Genomic DNA, 27,576 nt, shown 5'->3' with positions numbered 1-27,576 from the left:
GCGCTGTTATACGTGTGGGCGCCTTGGACACATGGCCAAAGAGTGTCTACAAAACCGGGGCCACATGCCTGGAGCCCGTCTACCAGTCAACATATGCCGAGATGAACCAACGAGACCTGAGGAATGCTACTCCCGAGAAACACCAATAGCTGAGGAAGTGGTTTATCCAGTCCACACCCTACGGCAGGCCGGACACCGTACACCAGCTAACCTCCATCCCCACATCCAGACGGTCAAGGTCGGTGATATACAGGCTCAGGGACTTCGAGACTCGGGATCTTCCATCACCCTGGTCAGCCCAGATATTGTTCCCACAGAACATCATTTACCTGGCCGCCAAGTGACCATTACCCTTGCTGGGGGCCAGCGCTCGAACATCCCTCTGGCACGAGTGCAGTTGGACTGGGGAACTGACCAAGGAGAGGTTGAAGTGGGGCTCATGGACGGCGTCCCCACCCCTGTAATTTTGGGAAAGGACCTAGGACGAGGACTATCCAGCCAGTTTGTCACCGCCATCTGTCTTGCTAAATTCTACTAAAAAGGGGGCTGAAAGCCCGTACTTACGAAGCGCTCACTGATATCCTAATCAGGCACGAATACTAATATTCTTTATAGCAAGATACTATTTATTTTAATAGCACATGAATATAATCAATGGTAGATAGGCATAAGAACTATAGTCATAGAAACTTATACAATAACAGAAATATGCATCAACATTACCGTTATGTTGTAGCAATCCTTTCACATCGGAGGGAACTCGAGTTAATGATAAGGAATCAACATCATGGCATCTTGCATCACAGGAACAGTGCGTACGTACACTTCAATGTCCTGGAAGGTATTCCCTTAACATTAAGCGAGTTCGGTGTATTTTTTATAGGAAAATATTGTAGGTTGGGTTTACATGGTCACCAGCATATGACAGCTGAGTCATGTTCATGTAACTTGACCACAAGCTGCTGTGGGCACCAGTAGCTTCCTGCACATTTCCTGCACATTTAGCCAGTGGTCAACTGGCCGACCACAGTTGACCATTGTGTTAGTGAAATATTGCAATGAGCCGTAAATTTCATATGCAAGCTTCCTTAAACCTGTCTTTAAGCTAACCACAAGTTTCCGGCAAGTGGAACTGTGAATGTTACTTCCTTTATCTTGAAAACTGCTTCAAGACATGTATTCTTTGGTCATCATATTGGCCCTCCAAAGGACATCTCTTTGATACTGAATTATTGATAGGTCAAATAATATCTGGGATCACTCCTATCTTTTATGATTCCTATCTAATCACACATTCTTTCAGTCATATCACATTGGTATCACAATCGGTCCTTGATCCCAGGGATTATTTTCCATCATCAGTATTCCACTAGAAGAAGATCACTCGGAATATACCATACCATGACCAAGAAATATTGTTTGCCACAAATTTTGTTTTCTTGGTTTGTTTAGATAAACGTTGAATCACAAATATAATTACTTTCACTACTTTTGTACAGTATATTAAAACTAAAAGCAATATTATCTGAAAAGCTCCCTTGAACATCATGTGTTTTGGCATTTGCTCGATATTCAAAGGAATCATTACACATTACATTTCCCGATATGTTACTACAAGTTTCACTAGTCCCATTTATGAACATATTGGCATAAGGCCATAACATATCATGAATTGTCCTTTCCACTAAGCTGGGTTTAAAAGCATCTACAGTATTTATAGCTGTCCCAAAACTTATTTTTATATTCCCCATAGGGATGAATCCCAGGTTAGTCAGTCCAGTCTTATTTCTTGGTACCCAAATTCCTCCCTTAAAAGCCAGATATTGCAAATTGGTGACTGTTGCATTCAAATTGCCTTGCCATCATGGAAGATTGATCCATCCCACTACGGAAATGGGTACTGTCGCATTCTATAGACGAACACTTCGAGTGTCTTTATCAGCAAGATGATCAGAACAACTTTTCTACTTTAAGATTTCCTCCATCGATACCGGGACATCCAGATAAGGGATACTGGTGGCTGTAACCGAAGAATGTGTACAGATCCAGCAATCTGTGTGTTGAAAATGTGATGGTGCATCAGAAATTCATTCGCCACAGGTTCCTCCTGATGTAGACTTGTCCATCCAACGACCAAAGAGGCAAACATCAAACACAGGAATTTCTCCATCTCATCACTATCGAACTCTTCCCAGAAACCGATACCATGGATTCCGCTTATTTACAACACCATCTGCAAATAAAGATAGACTATTATTCTCGTAAATAACATTTTTCTTGTGGAACATATTCCCACTTCTCCACTCCTGGTCTCATTATCAGGAGAGTACGATCTTTTCCGACCGCTATTACCTCTGTCTCTTAGGGCGGTCCTTGGAGGTTTTGAATCCATATTTTTGCTCCTACATTTGTAATATTAGAGTATCCAAAACCTTTAGTACCCCGTATTGTTAATTCTGCCGGGGCAGTTCCTTCTCTTATTTCAGACAAGTTTATTGGAATTATTAACATCTGAGCCACCTTCTGGTGTTTCATCAATATCAAAGGTTCATTTCCCAAATTTAGCATCAGTACCTTGATTTCTCCCTGATAATCTGCATCTATTACCCCTCCCACCACTATGGCTCCTTTTAACACTAAACTAGGAGTGGCTATTTGACCATAATGATCCTTTGGTATCTGGCAACCCAATTCTGTTGAAATTGGTTTTACCTTACCTGGAGGTACCACGACAGTTTCCAATGTACTGAGGTCTAAACCTGCTGAATAAGGTGTCGCTCTTTCTGGTGTGCCCAAACAGCTGTACCTTGCCTTGTCAACTGTTGGACTGACTTGTCTGATGGCTGCTGCTTTATCTGCTTCTGAATTAAACAAACGTTCAAGTGAGTTAGTAGGGACATGAGCATCGAAATGAAATACAGTGGTCTTGGTAGATTGAATAATCCCTTCAATGTCTTGCCACACTTCCCTGACCATCTCAAACACATTTTGCTGTTCCTCTCCCCAGTGGAACTCATATTTTTTCCTCGTTACTTTGTACAAATGAGCCAACATTTGTCCCAAATGAGGGATATGTTGTCTCCAAAAATCAAACAATCCAATATAAGACTGAGTCTCCTGTTTGGATTTAGGGACCGGAAAATTAATAATTTTCTGTCTGGCATTGGGCAAGATCTCTCTGTGCCCCTTGTTCCACTGAATCCCTAGAAATGTTACCACCTGAGACGGTCCTTGAACCTTGGCATCATTGATTTCCCATCCTTTACTCCACATATGAGCAACCAGTTTTGTCAATTGATCTTTCACACTTTGCTCATCTTGTCCTTGTATCATTATATCATTGATATAATGTGAAATCTGCATTTCCTTATGACAAGACATAACCCCAAAGGAGAATTTTTCTTCGGTTAGATTAAGAGTCATCCATTTTAGGATATCAATTCCCAAAATATATTCTGGTATAGGAACTACCAGCACCGTATACTGCTTGATAGGTAAATTACCTATCTTCAAAGCTACCTGTGTCTGAACCCCGGTGATCAATTGACCACCTAGTCCAGCAATTTTTACTCGAGGTCCTTTTATTTTTTCTGGGTTTCCATGAATTAAAGTAGCCTCCGCCCCCGTGTCAATCAAAGCTGGGACTCTTTGAACATTTCCCCCTTTCCAATGTATGCTAAGATTGACGTAGGGACGTTCGTCCCTTTTTATCAATAGGGGGGCTTGGCTGGCTACCTATGGTAAATCACTTCCTTCTGAACTTTCATTTACACAGACTTCAGTCTGTGTATTAGCCCTTCCTTCCGTGACCTTTGTGGCCACGGCTGCAGCCAGTTCTTCCCATGGATAAACTGACTGAAAATCTTCCCAAGACACATTCTTTGGGGTTTTTTCCCCTTTTCCCTCTGATTTCTTTACCTTGGGGGTTTTTGAACCCCCTTCCACATTTGTAGTGGTCACTTTCTTTGTGGATAGAACTTTCTGTTTGTACAACTTCCATAATTCTCCTGTCTCCTTTCCATCAATCCTTTCCTTATTGATCCCGGCTTTAAGAAAAGCCTGGAACATGTCTTTGCGAGACACTCGTGGGGCCTCCCCTACTGATTTCTCTTTACAATCAGGATTGTTTAGCTTACTGTTACCAACATGGCCTCCAGGGGATGGTTTATCCCACTGTCCCATATCCTGTAACTCCCTCATCCTCCCTAGAACTACAGCGATTGATTCTCCAGTCAGCGCTACAGTTAAGGTTAAAATAACTGTTTTGTATGCTGGAGGAGCATGTTTAAGCAGCCTATTTCTTATGCTGGCTGTCAATGGGTACTGGAGATAATCATCATCCATTCCCAAAAGAGGAAGAGCATTCCTCATTGCTTCTTCCTTCAGCCTTTCCATACCATCTTTTAAGGTATACCAAGGTTTATCATTGATAGGAAAGTCTGCTTCTGATGGGTATTTGTCAAGAAAAGCATGGGCTAAGATCATGATTAAGTTTTGAGTACCATGCTCATTATGATCAACAAAATAATTTTTTATTGATCTCTGAATTACTGGGTCCCGAGACATGGTGACAAATTTTGCCACGTCTCCAACGTCAAAGTGCACTCCACCTCCTCCGAGATCGTGCACCCTGACCAACCAGGGAATTTCTCCTTCTCCTGGTTCTTGTCTAAACTGTGTTAAAATGCTATCAACTTCTCCCTGAGAGTAATCTTCAATGGTTACTCGATGTTTTACATGAGGAATCGTTCTCTCATTTGTGATGGCATTACCATCTTCGTCATATTGCAGATTCCCTTGACCATCCCGGACATGTTCCCGGATGATCTCATTCTCTGTCCTCTCTAGGCGCCTCCTTACTAGGTTAGCCTGAATCTTCCCTTTATGGTAATCCTCCTCATCAGATGATGAAGATGAATCCCACACATCCCCATCCCAAGTATCGAGATCCCAGTTTATAGAAGCTGAGACGATACTTTTATGTACTTTGGTTTTATTTACCTTTCCTCTTCTTTTCTTGTACTTATTTTGAGCAATTTGGATTTTACTTACCTTTCCTCTTCTTTTCTTGTACTTATTTTGAGCAATTTTTATGGCAGCTTTTTGTGCCACATTCTGATAATGTTCCAATTTATCCTTCAACAGTCTGGTATTACATTCCAGAACTGTTTTCAGGCCACCTAATTCTATCATCTTTTGTTCCATCTGGGAACTTTTCTTCTGCATCTTTAGATTACGCTCATGCATTACACTATATGCACTTGCCAAAATCCAGATGCGCCGTCCTAAAGACACTACATCACCTGCTTTCACAGGGACACTACCGAATACATTCACAACATCAGTAGCTTCACTACCCTTAAGCTTATCCTGCCATTGTTTGCGCCGTGCTAAAGACACTACATCACCTGCTTTCACAGGGACACTACCGAATACATTCACAACATCAGTAGCTTCACTACCCTTAAGCTTATCCTGCCATTGTTTGTGCCGTGCTAAAGACACTACATCACCTGCTTTCACAGGGGCACCACTGAGTACATTCACAACATCAGTAGCTTCACTACCCTTAAGCTTGTCCTGCCATTGTTCTACCAATCCACAAGACACTACATCACCTGTTTTCACAGGGGCACCACTGAGTACATTCACAACATCAGTAGCTTCACAACCCTTGAGCTTATTCTGCCATTGTTCTGCCAATCCACAATTGACCAATTCATGTGCTATAAGATTGTAGGGAGCCTCAATCCAGCTCGGGATCTCCACAACAACCTCCTTAACATTATCCTTACGTTTTCTGAACATTTTGACACTATGCAAAAGGATTGAAAAAATATATCTGGAAATTTGCCAAATATATGTTTTTAATTTCTAAATTACAAAAATTCGTTAATTACTTCTTATAGAAGTAATCCTGCCGACTACGCCAATTTATGTCTTGCTAAATTCTACTAAAAAGGGGGCTGAAAGCCCGTACTTACGAAGCGCTCACTGATATCCTAATCAGGCACGAATACTAATATTCTTTATAGCAAGATACTATTTATTTTAATAGCACATGAATAGTTAATGGTACATAGGCATTTAGAATCTTATACAATAACAGAAATATGCATCAACATTACCGTTTGTTGTAGCAATCCTTTCACATCGGAGGGAACTCGAGTTAATGATAAAGGAATCAACATCATGGCATCTTGCATCACAGGAGCAGTGCGTACACTTCAATGTCCTGGAAGATTTCCCTTACATTAAGCGAGTCCGGTGTATTTTTATAGGAAAATTTGTAGGTTGTGTTTAAATGGTCACCAGCATGTGACAGCTGAGTCATGTTCATGTAACTTGACCACAAACTGCTGTGGGCACCGGCAGCTTCCTGCACATTTCCTGCACATCCTGCCAGTTGACAACTGGCCGACCACAGTTTGACCATAGTGTTAGTGAAATATTGCAATGAGCCGTAAATTTCATATGCAAGCTTCCTTAAACCTGTCTTTAAGCCAACCACAAGTTTCCGGTAAGTGGGACTGTAAATGTGACTTCCTCATTATCTTAAAACTGCTTCAAAACCTGGTTGACATGTATTCCTTGGTCATCATTAGTGAAATATTATCCAAAGGACATCTCTTTGATACTGAATTATTGATAGGTCAAATAATATCTGGGATCACTCCTATCTTTTGATTATGATCCCTATCTAATAGTCATTCAAACTTCAGTCATATCACATTGGTATCACACGGTGCGTTCTCTATTGAAGCCCCGCCGTCATTCCATCAGGCACCTCATGCAGGTGCTGGGTCAGATGGTGGCGTCAATGGAAGCGGTTCCCTTTGCCCAGTTCCATCTGCGTCCTCTGCAGCTGGACATTCTCCGCCTTTGGAACAAGTGGACCTCTTCCTTGCACAGGCTAGTGGCTCTGTCGCCACAGACCAGGAGCTCTCTTCAGTGGTGGCTTCGGCACCCTCTCTCTGTCTCAGGGACGCTCCTTCCTGTCTCCGTCCTGGGTGATCCTCACCACGGACGCCAGTCTCTCCGGCTGGGGAGCAGTATTTCTCCACCACCGAGCACAGGGCACTTGGACTCCGTCCGAATCAGCCCTCTCGATCAATGTGCTGGAAATCAGAGCTGTGCTCCTAGCTCTCGTAGCCTTTCACCACCTGTTGGCGGACAAGCACATTCGAGTCCAGTCGGACAACGCGACAGCAGTTGCCTACATCAATCACCAGGGCGGGACTCGCAGCCGCCTGGCGATGTTGGAGGTTCAACGCATCCTTCAGTGGACGGATAACTCCAAGTCCACCATATCCGCAGTCCACATCCCAGGCGTAGAAAACTGGGAGGCAGATTATCTCAGCCGTCAAACCGTGGACAGCGGCGAGTGGGCCCTGCATCCGGCAGTGTTCCGGTCAATCTGCCGCAAGTGGGGCACTCCGGAAGTGGATCTAATGGCATCCCGGCACAACAACAAGGTCCAGGTTTACGTGGCTCGCTCCCACGATCCTCAGGCCTTGGCAGCGGACGCACTGGTTCAGGATTGGTCCCAGTTCCGTCTGGCCTACGTGTTTCCCCCTCTAGCTCTCTTGCCCAGAGTCCTGCGCAAGATCAGAATGGAGGGCCGTCGGGTCATAATCATTGCTCCAGACTGGCCCAGGCGAGCTTGGTACCCAGACCTGCTCCGTCTGTCCGTAGAGGTGCCGTGGCATCTCCCGGACCGCCCAGACCTTCTCTCTCAAGGTCCGTTTTTCCGCCAGAATTCTGCGGCTCTCAGATTGACGGCGTGGCTCTTGAGTCCTGGATCCTGACGGCTTCAGGCATTCCTCCCGAGGTCATATCATAGTATCATAGTATCATAGTTTTTAAGGTTGAAGGGAGACTCCAAGTCCATCTAGTTCAACCCGTAGCCTAACATGTTGATCCAGAGGAAGGCAAAAAAAAACCCAATGTGGCAAACAAGTTCCAATGGGGAAAAATTTCCTTCCTGACTCCACATCCGGCAATCAGACTAGTTCCCTGGATCAATACCCTGACATAAAATCTAATATACATAACTGGTAATATTAAATTTTTCAAGAAAGGCGTCCAGGCTCTGCTTAAATGTTAGTAGTGAATCACTCATTACAACATCATGCGGCAGAGAGTTCCATAGTCTCACTGCTCGTACAGTAAAGAATCCTCGTCTGTGATTATGATTAAACCTTCTTTCCTCAAGACGTAGCGGATGCCCCCGTGTTCCAGTCGCAGGCCTAGGTGTAAAAAGATCTTTGGAAAGGTCTCTGTACTGTCCCCTCATATATTTATACATTGTGATTAGATCCCCCCTAAGCCTTCGTTTTTCCAAACTAAATAACCCCAAGTTTAATAACCTGTCTTGGTATTGCAGCCCACCCATTCCTCTAATAATCTTAGTCGCTCTTCTCTGCACCCTCTCCAGTTCAGCTATGTCCTTATATATCGGTGACCAGAATTGTACACAGTATTCTAAGTGCGGTCGCACTAGTGACTTGTACAGAGGTAGAACTATATTTTTTTCATGAACACTTATACCTCTTTTAATACATCCCATTATTTTATTAGCCCTGGCAGCAGCTGCCTGACACTGTCCACTAAAGTGAAGTTTACCATCCACCCATACACCCAAGTCTTTTTCTGTGTCTGTTTTACCCAGTGTTCTACAATTAAGTACATAATCATAAATGTTATTTCCTCTACCCAAGTGCATGACCTTACATTTATCTACATTAAACTTCAATTGCCACTTCTCAGCCCAATCCTCCAATTTACATAAATCTCCCTGTAATATAAAATTATCCTCCTCTGTATTGATTACCCTGCAGAGTTTAGTATCATCTGCAAATATTGAAATTCTACTCCGCATGCCCCCAACAAGGTCATTTATAAATATGTTGAAAAGAAGCGGGCCCAATACTGACCCCTGTGGTACCCCACTATGAACTGAGACCCAGTCCGAGTGCATACCATTAATAACCACCCTTTGTTTCCTATCACTGAGCCAGTTTTTAACCCAGTTACACATATTTTCCCCTATCCCCATTATTCTCATTTTATGTACCAACCTTTTGTGTGGCACCGTATCAAAAGCTTTTGAAAAGTCCATATACACAACATCCACTGCATTTCCCTGGTCCAGACTTGAACTTACCTCTTCATAGAAGCTGATCAAATTAGTTTGACAGGATCGATCCCTCATAAACCCATGTTGATACTCTGTCATAAGGTTATTTTTCTTGAGATACTCCAGTATAGCATCTCTCAAGAAACCCTCAAGGATTTTACCAACCGTAGAGGTTAAACTTACCGGCCTATAATTTCCCGGCTCAGTTTTTGTCCCCTTTTTGAATATTGGCACCACATTTGCTATGCGCCAGTCCTGCGGTACCGACCCTGTTATTAAGGAATCTGAGAAGATTAAAAATAATGGTCTATCTATCACAGAACTCAATTCCTGTAGTACTCTGGGGTGTATGCCATCCGGGCCCGGAGATTTGTCAACCTTAGTGATTTCGAGGCGGCGGCATACTTCCTGCTGGGTTAAGCAGGTAATATTCAAGGGTGAATTTATGGTATCACTGGTCATGTCATCTGCCATGGCATTTTCTTGTATAAAAACCGTAGAAAAAAAAAGGTCATCTCCACTATGACTCAGGCTCGGAAGTCTTCCTCGGCCAGGATTTACCAGAGGACTTGGAGAATTTTCCTGTCCTGGTGTCGCTCTTCCGGCCATGCTCCTTGGCCTTTTTCCTTGCCGACCATCCTGTCCTTTCTACAGTCCGGTCTGCAGCTAGGACTATCCCTCAATTCCTTCAAGGGACAGGTCTCGGCTCTGTCAGTGTTGTTCCAGCGGCGTATCGCCCGACTGGCCCAGGTGCGCACCTTCATGCAGGGTGCATCTCACATCATTCCTCCTTACCGGCGGCCTTTGGATCCCTGGGACCTTAATCTGGTCCTCACGGCCTTACAGAAACCCCCCTTTGAGCCTCTTAGGGAGGTTTCTTTGTTTCGACTTTCACAGAAAGTGGTCTTTCTGGTGGCCATAACTTCTCTCAGGAGAGTCTCTGATTTGGCTGCGCTCTCTTCGGAGTCACCCTTTTTGGTTTTTCACCAAGACAAGGTGGTTCTCCGTCCGACTCCGGACTTTCTCCCTAAGGTGGTGTCTTCTTTCCACCTTAACCAGGACATTTCATTGCCTTCCCTTTGTCCGGCCCCTGTGCATCGCTTTGAGAAAGCGTTGCATACTTTAGATCTGGTGCGGGCGCTCCGGATCTATGTGTCACGCACCGCCGCTCTCAGGCGGTGCACCTCTCTGTTTGTGCTAACCACAGGTCAGCGCAAGGGTCTCTCGGCTTCTAAACCGACTCTGGCTCGTTGGATTAGGTCGGCCATATCCGATGCCTACCAATGTTCTCAGGTGCCTCCCCCGCCGGGGATTAAGGCGCACTCGACCAGAGCTGTCGGTGCCTCTTGGGCTTTCAGGCACCAGGCTACGGCTCAGCAGGTCTGTCAGTCTGCCACTTGGTCTAGTCTGCACACCTTTTCGAAGCACTACCAAGTGCATGCTCATGCTTCGGCAGATGCGAGCTTGGGCAGACGCATCCTTCAGGTGGCTGTCGCCCATTTGTGAAGTTAGGTTTTGCCTACTTCTCAGTTTTCTGTTTATTTCCCACCCATGGACTGCTTTGAGACGTCCCATGGTCTGGGTCTCCCATAAGGAACGATGAAGAAAAAGAGAATTTTGTTTACTTACCGTAAATTCTTTTTCTTATAGATCCGACATGGGAGACCCAGCACCCTCCCTGTTGCCTGTTGGCAGTTCTTGTTCCGTGTGTTTTCACCGGCTGTTGTTGTAGACAGAGGTTCCGGTTATTCCGGGTTTTACTCTATCTCTACTTATGGGTGGATGTCCTCCTTCAGCTTTTGCACTAAACTGGTTAGATTTGTCATCCAGGGGGTGTATATGCTCGGAGGGAGGAGCTACACTTTTAGTGTAGTACTTTGTGTGTCCTCCGGAGGCAGAACCTATACACCCATGGTCTGGGTCTCCCATGTCGGAACTATAAGAAAAAGAATTTACGGTAAGTAAACAAAATTCTCTTTTTTATGCAACACAGAGTTGTGAAAAAAGATTGTGCGACTAAATCATCACAGTGCACTGTGGTGACCTCACTCGCAAGTCCTTCAGCTCCCAGCAGTACAAGCAGACATGGCCTCCTCTTACTGGTAATTCATAGCAAAATGTATGGCCTCCAGCGCCACTGCGAACAAGCTGACTATCAAGCACGTGACTGTGATCAGAGGAGGCCTGATGGGTGCCGGGATAGCGCAGGTAGCTGCAGCAAACAGACACACTGTTGTTTTTGTGGACCAGACTGATGACAGCTTGAAAAAGTTTGCCAAAAGTATTGAAGACAGCTTGAAAATGGTCACTAAGAAGATGTTTGCGGACAAGCCTGAGGCTGATTCACAATTCATCAGCAAAACCCTCTGATACTTCAGCACAAGCACAGACCCAGCAGCCGTGGTGCACAGCAATGATCTGGTGGTAGAAGTCATAATAGAAAACATGGAAGTGAAAAATGCACTAATGAAGACACTGGACAAATTTGCACCAGAACACACCATATTTGCCAGCAACACTTCCTCATAGCTGACATAGCCAACTCCACAACTAGGCAGGATCAGTTCGGAGGGCTGCATTTCTTTAATCCAATGATGAAGCTGGTGGAGGTCATTAAGACACCAATGACTGGGGGGCGGAGCCTGGACCGGGATGTGAGCGCACGCGAGGAGACACTCTCCCGCTGACTCACCGTGACACCGCCGGAACCACCGCATGGCCGACGGGTATAGTGGCACCGGAGGACAAGGGAAGGACCCGACTCCCAGCAGAAGAAGTTCCAGCTCCTGAATCAGCGAGATGACCAAGCGGCGGCAGAAGGAAGTGGGAGCCGGGAAAGTGCCTGGCTTACAAGATGGCACCGAGGTCAGAGAGGAGCCAGAGAAGGCAAACGTAGCCTGCCAGCGCCGCATGGAAGCGGCTGCAAAGCTGGCACAGTATGCAAGGCAATCGGTGGAACCTCTGGGGGAGCCTGGTAAGATGGTGGAAGAAAACGGGAGGAGGAGGAAGACCCGGAGGAGGCTGAAGGAGCAAGGGGAGAATCAGGGGAAGATAAACAGGATGAGGATTCAGGAGAGCAGCAGGCAGCAGATGAAATACAAAAGAACCCCACTATTAAGGATGTATTTCAGGTGGTCTCCTTCTGCAAACAGGCCCTCACAACTTTAACCCAGCAGGTGCTGGGAATAAAGGGAGATATAGCTACTCTCAAAAAAGATCAGAAGAAAGCTGATATGAGAACCAGTGCTGTGGAAGAAAGAGTGGGGACAGCTGAGGATCACATAGTTGCACTACAAAAAGCAGAGAGAATATTCCAGAAGCAGATATCTGAGATGGCCACAAAAACAGACAACTTGGAGAACCATTCCAGGAGGAACAATATAAGACTGGTGGGCATCCCAGAAAGAGCTGAGGGAAGAAATCCTACTGACTTCATAGAAATGTGACTTAAAGAGAAGATTATAGCTATACGCTATTGAAAGGGCATACAGGGTTCCAATGCAACCGCAGCTACCTGGCAAGGGACCTCGTATGATGCTGGCGAAGCTTCTTAACTACAGAGACCGGAATATTATTCTACGCAAGACACGGGATATGGAGACCCTGACAATAGATGGACACCCAGTAGCTATATACCTTGACTACTCTGTACTGAAACAAAGAATGCAATTCACAAGGGTAAAGAGACGACTCCGAGAGCTGGAGGTTAAATACTCCATGATTTTCCCAGCAAAACTCCGAGTAGTAGCACTGGAGAAGGTTCACTTCTTTCTTGATCCGGAAGAAGTCATGAAGTGGATAGACATCAATGCAAGGAAGCCCGCAAGCAACAGGAGAAGGATAGAAGCTAGCTACGAGCGATATTGCAATCTCGTGATTTTCCTGGGATTCAAGACTGGTTATTCATAAGCAATTGCATACACTAGAAGAGGAGGAAACTTCATAGGCCCATCTTTGTTGTAGAGACAGTACCTCCTTTTTTTTTGTTTTTTTTTCTACCGGGTTATCATTGTTGATCTTCTGCTCCTGTTCCTGAGTGTTAGATGAGACAGCGGAATTCACTAACAATAAGCTGGACAATGACAGGAGGTCGATAATAATTCTTTTTTCTTATGGCCGTTCAGCGGCGATTGATAAATATTTAAGTTTTCAAATTTTCAGGTTAACTGTTTACATTATATGAAATTTGCAAATAAAACGAATATGGTTAAGGCGGGAGGTGAGTTAGGGGGTTCTGCTCACTAGGATGAGACAGGTTTGGTACGGGAGAAAAAGAGGAGAGAGGTTGACCGGTCTAGGACAGATAGACCTCATTCCCCATAAGGGAGTTAAAGATGTAAATCGGAGGTGGGGGAGTTTAGTTGGGGCGGTTCTAAGGGGAGGGCTAGGGAAGGGCTAGGGAAGGGAAAGACTCAGTGTACAGAGGGACAAAATGCCTGTACAAAGATAACCTGTGATTCAATATGGGAGAGGAGATTAAAGTATTATGTTGGAATGTAAGGGGACTGTCAGATAGAGGTAGAAGAGATGCAATGATAAAATATATGCTAGACCAGAGACCATCAGTAATGTGTTTATTGGAGATGCATTTGACAAGTGAAACGACGAATGCACTGAACAAACGATGGGTGCAAAAGGCATATCATTTTACTTTCTCTACCTATGCTAGCGGGGTCTCTATGTTGGTTCATAGATCCGCCCAACATGAAGAAGTGGAGACATGGATAGACACAGAGGGACAATATGTAATGGTGATCTGTAAGTTGTATGGACAATTACTATGCATTACTGCTATATATGTTCCGCTGCCTTACACTAGTGCCAAAATTAGAGAGGTGAGAGAGCGCTTGGCTAAATGGGGGAATTTGCCATTCTTGTTGGTCGGTGACTTTAATAATGTCATAGATGCATATTGGGACAGGAGCAAAAAATCACGGGAGACGCGAAGTGATGGAGCGACAGGGTTTGGTACCTTTATCCAAGAATTGGGGTTGGTAGACGTTTGGAGGATAAGAAATTTGGGGGTGACCTGTTTTTCCTGTCACTCCGCGACCCTTGGTACGCTTTCACGTATAGACCTGGCCTTGGGAAATGATCTGATGGATTCTGGGATTGCGCATGTTGAATATTTGACTAGAGTAATATCGGATCATAGTCCAATCCTGGTATCTATTAAAAAACGAGGAGTGGGGGAGAGGCTAACAAGAGAATGGAAGTTACACCCGGTTTGGTTAAATTGTATTGACATGGACGGTATATCTAGTGAGATGCTGGAATATTTTACCCTTAAGGCCCTGTCACACACACACAGATAAATCTGTGGTTGCAGTGAAATTGTGGACAATCAGTGCCAGGTTTGTGGCTGTGTACAAATTGAACAATATGGCCATGATTTCACTGCAACCACAGATCTGCCAAAGGTTTATCTGTGTGTGTGTGGGTGTGTGTGTGTGTGTGTGTGTGTGTGTGACAGGGCCTTAAATAGAGGTAGTGCGGATCCTTTGGTAGTTTGGGACGCCATGGAGGCATACCTTAGAGGCCTTTTATTTAGAGACGTTTGCCAGTGTAAGTCTCGTAGTAAACAAGGGGAAATTGATTGCTTAGAGGCTTTGAAGGGAGCAGAAGCAGAGATGGTAGCACAGCCCACACCAGAGTATAGGCAAAAGCTAAAAGCAGCTCAGGAAAAAGTTAATAAAGTGCTATTGAAGAAAGCAGCAGGAAACAGGCTTTTCAGAGAGAACGTCTATGCGGAGGGAGAAAAGGTGGGACACCTGTTGTCGGTGGTGACGGCAGCCCAGAGAAAACCATCCTTTGTACACTGCATTCGCACCACAGCGGGAGATTTGGTCACGGAGGGGAAAGATATTTTGGACACGTTCGCAGCCTTTTATGAGGAATTGTACTCCACTAGAGGGGAGTCGAGACAGCAGGACCTAGAGATTTTCTTAGATACAATGACATTACCCAAAATAGCAGAGACAGAGAGACACAGTCTGGAGGCCCAAATTACACTTGAGGAGATGGAGAGAGCTTTGCATGGCATGGCAAATGAAAAAGCCCTAGGGGTGGATGGATTGTCGGTGGAGGTGTACAAATCTCTGGAAGAAATACTCTTACCCAATTTGTTGAATGTCTTGGAGGAGGCAAGAGAGCGGGGGACACTGCCAGCGTCTATGAGGGAGGCGATAATAACAGTAATACTTAAAGAGGATAAGGATCCAAAACTCCCTGAGTCATACCGGCCCATTTCACTTTTAACGACTGATGTTAAAATTTTGGCCAAAGTACTCTCTAATCGATTAACCGAAGTGATATCTACTCGAATTCACCCAGATAAGTCGGGTTTCATGCCTAGTAGATCTACGGCGAAAAATATACGAAGATTATACCTTAACATGCAGCTACCGGTGGACAATCCGGGACAGAGGGTGATAGCTTCGTTAGATGCCCATAAGGCATTTGACAGTGTGGAATGGGGGTATCTATGGGAAGTGCTAAGACATATGGAACTTGGCCCTAACTTTACATCTTGGATACAGCTGTTATATGCTAGACCAGTGGCTAAAGTGAGAATTAATGGAATGTTGTCACACACAGTGGACTTACAAAGGGGTACTCGTCAGGGTTGCCCGCTCTCGCCTCTCCTTTTTGCTCTAGCGGGGGAACCACTGGCGGCTGCTATACGGCAGAACAGAGACATAAAGGGATTTGTATATGGCCCTCTAGAAGAAAAGATAGCCCTCTATGCAGACAACATTCTGTTATTATTCGCAGACCCAGGGGCATCATTGAGCCATGCCATGCAGGTGATCGAACGGTTCGGAAGGATCTTTGGACTGTCTATAAATTGGACCAAATCAAACCTTTTCCAGGTGGACGCGGGAATAGACTGGTCGACCTAGGGTGATGAGGTTAACAGATTGCGGGTTGTGGACCAGTTTAGATATCTAGGCATACAGGTATCCTTACCAATTGGGAATTACATCACTATTAATCTAGTCCCTTTGCTGAACCAACTGCGTAGTAAGATAACTGCTTGGAATAAGCTTTATTTATCAGTAATAGGACGGATTAACCTTATTAAAATGGTAATATGCCCATGATATTCTACGTGATACACAATACTCCTATCTGTATCCCTCAGAGTCACTTTAAGGAGATTGATTCTATGTTCCGTGCTCTAATATAGAAGAACAAACAAGCCAGACTCAAACTTGAAAGGTTGCAGAGACCAAAGGACGAGGGAGGGTTAGCGTTACCCAATCCAGGAATATATTATCTGGCAGCTCAGAGTCAACATTTCAGGGGATGGGCGAATTTAGTGGCGGTGGATCCAGCATCTAGATTGTTGGGGCATGTTTTACATCGACGACCATTGATGTTAGGATTGGAGGACGGATCATTTGGGAGACTAGGGAAAACAAACCCTACACTTAATTTGATGAACAGAATTTGGAGACAGATCAAGCAGATGAGGGGGGTTACGGCAATAACTGAATTCACTCCGGTGTGGGAAAATGATAACTGCTCTGAGATATATAAGATAGGCAAAATTAAGGAATGGGCACGTAAAGGTATATGGTATACAGTTAGGTCCAGAAATATTTGGACAGTGACACAAGTTTTGTTATTTTAGCTGTTTACAAAAACATGTTCAGAAATACAATTATATATATATAATATGGGCTGAAAGTGCACACTCCCAGCTGCAATATGAGAGTTTTCACATCCAAATCGGAGAAAGGGTTTAGGAATCATAGCTCTGTAATGCATAGCCTCCTCTTTTTCAAGGGACCAAAAGTAATTGGACAAGGGACTCTAAGGGCTGCAATTAACTCTGAAGGCGTCTCCCTCATTAACCTGTAATCAATGAAGTAGTTAAAAGGTCTGTGGTTGATTACAGGTGTGTGGTTTTGCATTTGGAAGCTGTTGCTGTGACCAGACAACATGCGGTCTAAGGAACTCTCAATTGAGGTGAAGCAGAACATCCTGAGACTGACAAAAAAGAAAAAATCCATCAAAGAGATAGCAGACATGCTTGGAGTAGCAAAATCAACAGTCGGGTACATTCTGAGAAAAAAGGAATTGACTGGTGAGCTTGGGAACTCAAAAAGGCCTGGCCGTCCACGGATGACAACAGTGGTGGATGATCGCCGCATACTTTCTTTGGTGAAGAAGAACCCGTTCACAACATCAACTGAAGTCCAGAACACTCTCAGTGAAGTAGGTGTATCTGTCTCTAAGTCAACAGTAAAGAGAAGACTCCATGAAAGTAAATACAAAGGGTTCACATATAGATGCAAACCATTCATCAATTCCAAAAATAGACAGGCCAGAGTTACATTTGCTGAAAAACACCTCATGAAGCCAGCTCAGTTCTGGAAAAGTATTCTATGGACAGATGAGACCACGATCAACCTGTACCAGAATGATGGGAAGAAAAAAGTTTGGAGAAGAAAGGGAACGGCACATGATCCAAGGCACACCACATCCTCTGTAAAACATGGTGGAGGCAACGTGATGGCATGGGCTTGCATGGCTTTCAATGGCACTGGGTCACTTGTGTTTATTGATGACATAACAGCAGACAAGAGTAGCCGGATGAATTCTGAAGTGTACCGGGATATACTTTCAGCCCAGATTCAGCCAAATGCCACAAAGTTGATCGGACGGCGCTTCATAGTACAGATGGACAATGACCCCAAGCATACAGCCAAAGCTACCCAGGAGTTCATGAGTGCAAAAAAGTGGAACATTCTGCAATGGCCAAGTCAATCACCAGATCTTAACCCAATTGAGCATGCATTTCACTTGCTCAAATCCAGACTTAAGACGGAAAGACCTACAAACAAGCAAGACCTGAAGGCTGCGGCTGTAAAGGCCTGGCAAAGCATTAAGAAGGAGGAAACCCAGCGTTTGGTGATGTTCATGGGTTCCAGACTTAAGGCAGTGATTGCCTCCAAAGGATTCGCAACAAAATATTGAAAATAAAAATTTTTTTTTTGGGTTTGGCTTCTTTGTCCAATTACTTTTGACCTCCTAAAATGTGGAGTGTTTGTAAAGAAATGTGTACAATTCCTACAATTTCTATCAGATATTTTTGTTCAAACCTTCAAATTAAACGTTACAATCTGCACTTGAATTCTGTTGTAGAGGTTTCATTTCAAATCCAATGTGGTGGCATGCAAAGCCCAACTCGCGAAAATTGTGTCACTGTCCAAATATTTCTGGACCTAACTGTATGTGGCAAATTCTAGACCAGAGACATTAGAAGCTGTTTACACAAATACAAGATGAATTTGTGATATCTCCATCCGGGTGTTACCACTATAAACGAATGGCACATGCAGTAGCGGCTCAGAGGGTTAAACAATCATTGCTGGTTCAGGCAGACTTAGTATTGAAATATGTGTGTAGTAGTGTGCCCACAAGAGGAATCATATCAACTATATATAGGGATCTATTGCATACATATTTGCTTAACCACCCAGTAAGAACTAGAACTAAATGGGAGGCAGAGATAGACGGGATCACTGATGAGGTGTCGGAAAGTATCCTGGAGTACATACCGAAATTATCAATGAGCGAACGAGCAAGATTGTCCCATCTGTATGTGGTGAATAGGGCGTATAGATCCCCCCTAATTATGTGTAAAATGGGACTGAGGAGTAACTCTGACTGCCCTAGGTGCAATGGAGACGATGCCGGCATCTTCCAAATGATGTGGACGTGCCCCAGGTTGACGTCTTTCTGGATAACTGTTCTTAACAAAATAGAAGGCGCTTATAGATGCAAACTTCCCAAACAACCTTTGGTATGTCTCCTAGGTTATGTGGAGGAAATCAGAGTAGACAACATTTTTAAAATAGCGATAGCCAGATTACTGTATGCGGCCAGGAAAGTAATTGCCAAACATTGGATGCAGGGGGACCCACCGACTAGAGGGGAATTTATCGCATATGTTAATCATATTGCTCGGATGGAGAGAAGTATATATGGGAAAAGGAAACAACTTGCACTTTTTGATAGACTGTGGAATCCGTGGTTGCAGTATGGATAAATATTAGGGCTGGGAGATGTTGTCTCTGAGCAGGGATACCTGGTTCTACACATTCCAATATATGTCACTGAAAGGCACAAATGTGAGATCTTTTATATAGATGTGAGTAATCTGTACGCTGAGGGGGGAGGGGTTGTTGAGGATGGAAAGTTTGTAGTTATGTTTATTATTGCTGAAAATTTGACATTGGCTTTGTATATTTAATGAAAAATAAAAAATATTTGATTAAAGACAACAATGACTAGCCAAACAACTTCTGACTCTCTCATAGACTTCAGTAAAGCACTGGGAAAGACGCCTGTGTCATGTAAACACAACCCAGGCTTCATTGTTAACCGTCTTCTGGTACCATACCTAATGGAATTCGTGCATCTTCATCAAAGAGGTCATGCATTTAAGGAAGACATGGATTTTGCAATGAAATTGGGAGCTCGTTGCCCAATGGGTCGTTTTGAGCTTTTGGATTATGTTGGTCTTGATAATAGTAAATACATAAATACATCATTGATGGTTGGTACCAGATGGAACCAGAAAACCCCTTTTTTGCCTCCAGTGAATTGCTCAATAAGCTTGGAAAGAAGACCGGAGAAGGATTTTATAAAGACAGATGGTTGGCCTGGCTGCACTGCAGAGCTATATTGTTATAGTCTCTTGTTTTCTTTGATTACGATGACCGTTGTTGGTTTTACATTGCACGGTTTTCTCAGCACTTATTAACACTCTAGTGCCTTACAGTCATGATTCTCTATTTCATCAACATCCTTTTGTACCGCTGATTCCAAACATTGATACGTCATAGCCATTCTACAGTCAATAATAAATGAATGTACAAAAAATAAATTGTGCAACTTTTGGAGGTTTCACGCCAATTTTAACCAGCTTTGCCAAATTGGACAGAGCTTGGCCAGAAGAAGGGTGTGATGCCACCGCTTCTCTAATTCATAACAAACTGCAGCGTTCCCTATGCCAGAAATCTTACGCCAGTCCCTGACATCAATTTTCATTGTACATCGCCGGTCTTGATGAATGGGAGACCTAATGTTTACCTGCACAGACAGCAAAACCCTGCTACCTGCTTTGGTTACAAAGCCTAAGGATAGGCCATCAATGTTACACTCCCGGACAAACCCATTAAATATTTGGCATCTGTCTTCTTCGAAAAAAACCCTTTTTGAAATTGTCTATGTTGTGGATCAATGTCACAACGAGATGGTTGCAGACATCGCCAACTGTCATGGCGGTATCAGGATCTGTGGAAATTACAGATTCTGGCACTCTGCTAACTTCTCTGATGTCTGTGAGCAATGCAATGAGACGCAGGTGTTGAACCACATACTTAGTAAAACTAGCAAGAGTTATTCTTTGCTGGGCTCCTTGTTAATGTCTTTGATCACATGCTGTAGGGGAGCCAGTATCTTTCGCTCCCCTTCTGTATATGCTGGCTGGACTATTCCATTAACGCCAGCTATAGTTTACCTATACAAGTGTAGTGAGGTGTTGTGATACAAACTAGTGGTTGTTGTGCATTATTGCTGTGAGCAGTTGTGGTGTTAACCCTTGTTATTTCTGCCTTCCTGCTCTTCCTTTTCTCCTTAGTCTCTCACTGTTTATTTCTGAGTTTGCGGTGTGTCTGAAATTTGGTTTTACCGTCTGTCTTAGTTACATAGTTACTAAGGTTGAAAAAAGACCTAGGTCCATCTAGTTCAACCTTCTTAATTTGCATTTCCATCCTACTCCTACCCCTTCCTTCCACGTTCAGGGGTAATCCAGAGGTTAGGGATAGCTAAGGTCTCCTAGCATGAGGGAAAGTATAGGAGCCCCCTGTCCCTCATTATCTCATTATCCTACAGTCACATTGCAACAATCAATCAGATTATTTACTGTAGCACATTCCAGAGAACGAAGATGTAACTCTTAGATCTTGAAATTGGAAAACAAATTCAGAATAATTTTTTTCCTAATTTAATTTCTGATGTTATGGTTAAAAAACTAAATCTACTTTCGAAATTATATGATTAAAAAATAATAACATTGTGTTTATTTATAGCCGATGACTGTATCAGGAGTTCAGATGGACATCTAATATCTTCAAAATTTAAAACAGATGATCAAACTATCACACATAATACATATGAAGAGCAGGCTGCTGTCCCAGATGTACCTCCAGTCCTTCATTGGAAAGCTTTATCATCTGATCTTTTCAAACAAGTCCAAAATTCCGAATTATCACAGAATTGTAAGCAAAATAAAAGTTACAGAAGGGATGGGGAACATGAAACGGCTCCTACAAGGGAGAAACCATTTTCATGTTCAGAGTGTAAGAAATGTTTTATTCGGAAATCAGACCTTGTTAAACATCAGAAAATTCACACAGGGGAGAAGCCATTTTCATGTTCAGAATGTGGGAAAGGTTTTATTTGGAAATCAGACCTTGTTAAACATCAGAAAATTCACACAGGGGAGAAGCCATTTTCATGTTCAGAGTGTGGGAAATGTTTTATTCGGAAATCACAGCTTGTTGGACATCAAAAAAAACACACAGGGGAGAAGCCATTTTCATGTTCAGAGTGTGGGAAATGTTTTATTTGGAAATCACACCTTGTTAGACATCAGAAAAATCACACAGGGGAGAAGCCATTTTCATGTTCAGAGTGTGGGAAATGTTTTATTCGGAAATCAGATTTTGTTTGGCATCAAAGATCTCACACAGGGGAGAAGCCATTTTCATGTTCAGAGTGTGGGAAATGTTTTATTCAGAAATCAGACCTTGTTAGACATCAGAAAAAACACACAGGGGAGAAGCCATTTTCATGTTCAGAGTGTGGGAAATGTTTTATTCAGAAATCACACCTTGTTGGACATCAGAAAAATCACACAGGGGAGAAGCCATTTTCATGTTCAGAATGTGGGAAATATTTTATTTGGAAATCAGATCTTATTTTGCATCAAAGATCTCACACAGGGGAGAAGCCATTTTCATGTTCAGAGTGTGGGAAATGTTTTATTCAGAAATCAGACCTTGTTAGACATCAGAAAAAAACACACAGGGGAGAAGCCATTTTCATGTTCAGAGTGTGGGAAATGTTTTATTCAGAAATCACAACTTGTTGAACATCAGAAAAAACACACAGGGGAGAAGCCATTTTCATGTTCAGAGTGTGGGAAATGTTTTATTCAGAAATCAGACCTTGTTAGACATCAGAAAAAACACACAGGGGAGAAGCCATTTTCATGTTCAGAGTGTGGGAAATGTTTTATTCAAAAATCAAACCTTGTTAGACATCAGAAAAATCACACAGGGGAGAAGCCATTTTCATGTTCAGAGTGTGGGAAATGTTTTATTCAGAAATCACACCTTGTTAGACATCAGAAAAATCACACACAAATCAAATCAATCACAAACTCATCATATTTTTCGGACCATAAGACATACCTAGGTTTTGAAGGAGAAAAATAGGGAAAACAAATTGAAGCAAAAATGTTGTCATGACGCACTGTTATGGGGGATCTGCTGCTGACACTTACAGGGGTAATATCCCCCAGTTTCTAGTGCAATGTGTTTGATGACTTTCCCCTTAAATAGTGCTTATAACAAATCTGTGGCTGCTTTTATTATTTACTAAAACAGTGAAGAGCCGCAGATTAGTGAATTTTTTAAATATAATGCAGTGCCAAACTTTTTGAAGTGTCCCTAATGTCCCCCAAAAGGAACTTCCAGGTTGTGAGATCCCACAACCCTCAGCGATCACTCTCACAGTGAAAGAGTGAGCTCTACGACCCCAGCTCTGCAGCATCCTTCTTAACCAGTTCAGTAAAACCTTAAAAAAATATGTGACCGTGCTGGATTATTTGAGAGAGCAGTGTCTCGTGCTTAGAGCTTGGTAGTACGTGGCCGTAAAGAGGCGTGGCTACGGGACCCGGTAGTTTAAGAATGTTGAAAAATACCAGTGGTTTAACGATGCCATAGAACTGTTAGGTATTGGTATTTTCGTTTATTGTTTTTCACAGTTTGTTATTTTCCATATAGAAAAGGTTAGTGAACAAGTGCATAGTCAATCAGGGTTTAAATTAATGCAGAAGTTACCTAATTTGCAACCAGATTCTTTACAGTGTGTACACCCGGTACATGGACTTTGTTTATATATATATATATATATATATATATATATATATATATATAGATAGATAGATAGTAAAAATGGACCATTTTCACAGGACTGGCGTGATCAACACGAACTTGTGTATTGTACATAGTTGCACCTCCTGTGCCAACCAGAGTCATCTAACACAACACCTGGGACCTTAACCTGGTCATGGACCCGTGGACAGGTAACCAGAGGTCAGGTTGTTTGGGTGGCGGGTTATTGGGATCCGGGACATTGGGACTGGACTGTCGCAGGAAGGGGCTGCAACGGAGCAGGTTGAGTCCCCGCTACTACTGAAACTGGTAGCGTTCCACCGTTGGGAGATGAACTCTTAATAAAGTTTAGTAACATTTAAGTAACCAGCCTCCCTAATGTGGGATGTATTTGTAAGTAAATGTTTTACCCTTTTTTCTTCCAATTGAAAAAAAAAAAATAAACCTCTGATGTCCTGTAGGTCGGGGATGAGCTACGCTTAACCAAGGGGGAATGTGATGCCCAGGCCTATCAGGACGTCACCGGGTACTGTGCAATCTGCCCTTCTGTGCAGTATCCACCTCCTTGGTTACCGATCCCTAACCTTTGGTGTTGCCAAGAACAAGCTAATCAAAATCTTAGGCACACTCTGCACCACACCCACCAGACACACCAGTGGACGGCCTGAGTGGAATAGGGTCGCCCACTTGGGGGGTTGGTTAAGGGGGGGATCAGCAGTGTCAGGAGCAGTTCAGTTGTGGAGTGACTCTCGAGAGGAGAGGTTAGGAGCACGGCTCCTTGAGACTAATAGGTGACAGACGTTGGTCTGGACCTGGTAGGAGCTGGAACCCTGCTCGCAGGGGATCGTGACAAGGGGCACGGACTGTCAAGGAGGACAGCCGGCGGCCTTGTGCCATCTCCGGGCAGGGGCCAGGGCACGGTGAGGTACGTGACCCTAGGTCAGGGAGTAGCTTCAGGCGTCTTGACAATTTACCCGACGAGGACGGAGCCTTTAAGATCCGTTCTCCACCCACTCCAAAATCGGGGTACTAGCACAACGAGGGGGCTAGAACTTTCCACTACACGATCAAGAAAATCCCAAGCGTGAACCTTGAGAGCGAGCTCACCCAGTTAGCCATACTGGTGAGCGGGACCCGATTAGTTCTACACTAAAGGGACCAACTAGAAGACAAAGGTGCCAAGGCAAAGGTCACAGACTAACAGGCAACACCAACAAGCACGGGATCCAGGCGTGCTCCCTCCCAGCGGCAGCGGTGTCCAGAACTTTGGTTTACTACAGTTGTCGGTGTCAGCGTTATTAGACTGAGTGAGTACGCAAGTGACCCTTATCCCCCAACGGCACCCTCCTGTCGCCTTCACCGAGTCCCGGGGCATTCCCCCCTACCCACGGAGGGGTTAAACACCTGGCTGCCCACTCCATCGCCACCGGATACTCCCATCAGCAGTGGTGGTATTCCCCCTTACCACACACCGTGGGTGGCATCACAAACTTTCCACATCATCCCCTGTAAATACACCCCCTTTTACTCGAGTGGCCGCACGACACCCGGGTCCGGAGAACCCTCGAGCCACCGTGGATCCGGATCCGAGCAGCCCGGCTGCTGACACAGGGGTGGTACATATGTAAATATATATTCTTCATGCCTGTCTTTCTCTGTTGTTTATATGTGATGATTTTGCCTCAGAACCTCTGGAGTTGAGGCAGAGCTGTAGGCATTTCACACAAAAATAGTAAGGGGATGTCACAGAGGTGTCACAGCCGGTGGACAATCCAGTGGCAAAAGTGTTGGAAAATCCCAGAGGTTTGCAGAACGTGTTGTTAACTGACAGTTCTCTGTTAATGCAGCAGCGGACTATATGACTCTGGGAAACTGTCAGTGTGCACACTATGAGAACTTAGAAGGCTGCAGTCACAGAGTAACACATGGAGTGACTGCAGACTCATTACAAACTTGGACAACCCCTTTAATGCTCCTAACAACATAAATAAAACATAGTGACCTTTAACTTGTCCCATGGCACAAGACTTTATTAAAGAGATAGTCCACTACTTTAACATTGAAGGCCTTTCCTTAGGATAGGTCACCAATGACTGATTGGTCGGCGTCTGGCACCTGGCTCCCCAGCCATTTGCCTGTTCTAGGTGCCGTGTCGGTAATGGCCGGAAGTGCTCAGTTATGGATCTGCTCCGTCTTCTGATAGTGGCAGCAGTCTACTATTAAAATCAATGAGGTGGATGTGGAGTACCCGGCCGCGGACACTTATCAGAGGACGGAGCAGATTCAGAAATAAGAATTTCCGGCCACCTGCACCAAGAACAGCTGATCAGTGGGGGTCCCATTTCACTCACATAAAGCCTGCTTTACACGTTGCAATTTCGCATACGATATCGTATGCGAATTGCAACGCCCCCATCGTATATGCGGCACGTTCAATTTGTTGAACGTGCCGCACAAACGATTAACCCCCGTCACACATACTTACCTTCCATACGACCTCGATGTGGGCGGCGAACGTCCACTTCCTGGAGTGGGAGGGACGTTCGGCGTCACAGCGACGTCACACGGCAGCCGGCCAATAGAAGCGGAAGGGCGGAGATGAGCGGGATGTAAACATACCGCCCACCTCCTTCCTTCCGCATTGCCAGCCGGGAGCTGCAGGACGCAGGTAAGCTGCAGTTCATCGTTCCCGGGGTGTCACACGCTGCGATGTGTACTACCCCGGGTACGATGAACAACTTGACGTTCAATTCGTCAGGAATGAATGACGTGCATGTGATGAACGGTTTTTCGTTCAATCGCAATTGCACATCGCTGTCACACGCTACAACATACTTTACGATGCCGGATGTGCGTCACCTACGACGTGACCCCACTGACACATCGTAAGATATCTTGTAGCGTGTAAAGCGGGCTTTAGAAGCAATGCGCAAGTGGGACCGAGGCCTAATGATGAGACATAGTCAGTATCACAAATAAACATTTACATTCAGGTACGTTATAGATGATTGTCTCTGAGTTGTTTCTTTCTATTCTTTATCTTATCCTGACGCCATGATTACTTTTCACATTCACATCTCGTTTCTGCAGATTTCCATCTTCTCCGATCTTCTGCAGCACATCCCGACACGATGCCCCTAAATATAGCAGAATGATAATACTTTTACTTAAAAATATCTGCCCTATGCTGTGCCCCAGAATAAATAATGGCCCCTCACTGTGTTCTCTGCACAAAAAATGACCCACACACTCTCCCTCTTATGGTACATGCCCTCCACACTGCCCACTTCTTTCCATACTGAGCACACTCTTCACACTGTCCTTTACACCATGTCCCCTTATACTGCCCAGTCTTTATACGGTGCCCTGTGTATTCTGTGTCCTCCAAACGTCTTTCCAGTTTGCTCCACATCCTCTCTCTCCCCATGCATCACCCCTCATCCTCTCTCTCCCCATACATCACCCGTCACCCTCTCTCTCTCTCCCCATACATCACCCCTCACACTCTCTCTCCTCATATATCACCCCTCATTTTCTCTCTCCCCATGCATCACCCCTCATCTTTCTCCCCATGCATCACCCCTCATCTTCTCTCTCCCCATGCATCACCCATCATTCTCTTTCTCCCCATGCATCACCCCTCATCCTCCCTCTCCCCATGCATCACCTCTCTCTTTATACTGTGTCCCAAGATTCTTCCCCCTCCCCATCCTCTCTTCCCACCATATTCTGTCCACAGATAGTTCCCTCCCCCACCCTCTTTCTTGTCTTCACAGCTCCACGGGAACACTTATCAGCGTTCTCTTTCACCTCCGCGCTGCGGCCCTGACTTCCGGGTCCGCAATGTGATAAGCTGACCTGATCACATAACAGCCGTCGCTCTGACCCGTAAGTCAGCACTAGCGATCACCGCTTCAATTGTCCTCGCATCTGACAGATACAAGGACAATTGAGTACTGGGAGCCGCGCGCTGCACTTTCTACGAGTGTGGTTGTCAGTGTGACAGCTGCGCTTAGAGAATGGCCGTCTCCCACTACGGGGCCGCAAACGCAGCCCCCGGGCAGACTTTCACACAGCCGCATCAGGCAGCCCGACAGTACCCCACTGACTGTTGCGCCCCCGGGGCAGATACCACACCAGCCCCCCCCAGATACGCCTCTGCTTATGTTCAGTCCTAGTCATTTCTTGGACTACTTCATACCACATTATGGCCTGGTCAAACTTATTATGGTCCTCTAG

General features: G+C 44.5%; 1 protein-coding gene across 1 annotated transcript in view; it reads left to right on the top strand.

Moving 5' to 3' along the window:
- LOC142259007 (uncharacterized) overlaps nucleotides 1–27,576 on the top strand; it is a 244,029-nt gene that overhangs the window by 14,064 nt on the left and 202,389 nt on the right. The window contains exon 8 of the mRNA XM_075331545.1: nucleotides 21,491–22,292. Coding sequence (XP_075187660.1) covers nucleotides 21,491–22,292 — 802 coding nt within the window. The remainder of the gene's footprint in view (nucleotides 1–21,490; nucleotides 22,293–27,576) is intronic.

The sequence above is a fragment of the Anomaloglossus baeobatrachus genome (assembly GCF_048569485.1).
Source record: "Anomaloglossus baeobatrachus isolate aAnoBae1 chromosome 5 unlocalized genomic scaffold, aAnoBae1.hap1 SUPER_5_unloc_21, whole genome shotgun sequence".
NCBI lineage: Eukaryota > Metazoa > Chordata > Amphibia > Anura > Aromobatidae > Anomaloglossus > Anomaloglossus baeobatrachus.
Note: the sequence above shows the minus strand (reverse complement) of the source record. Positions and strands in the feature narration are given on the sequence as shown.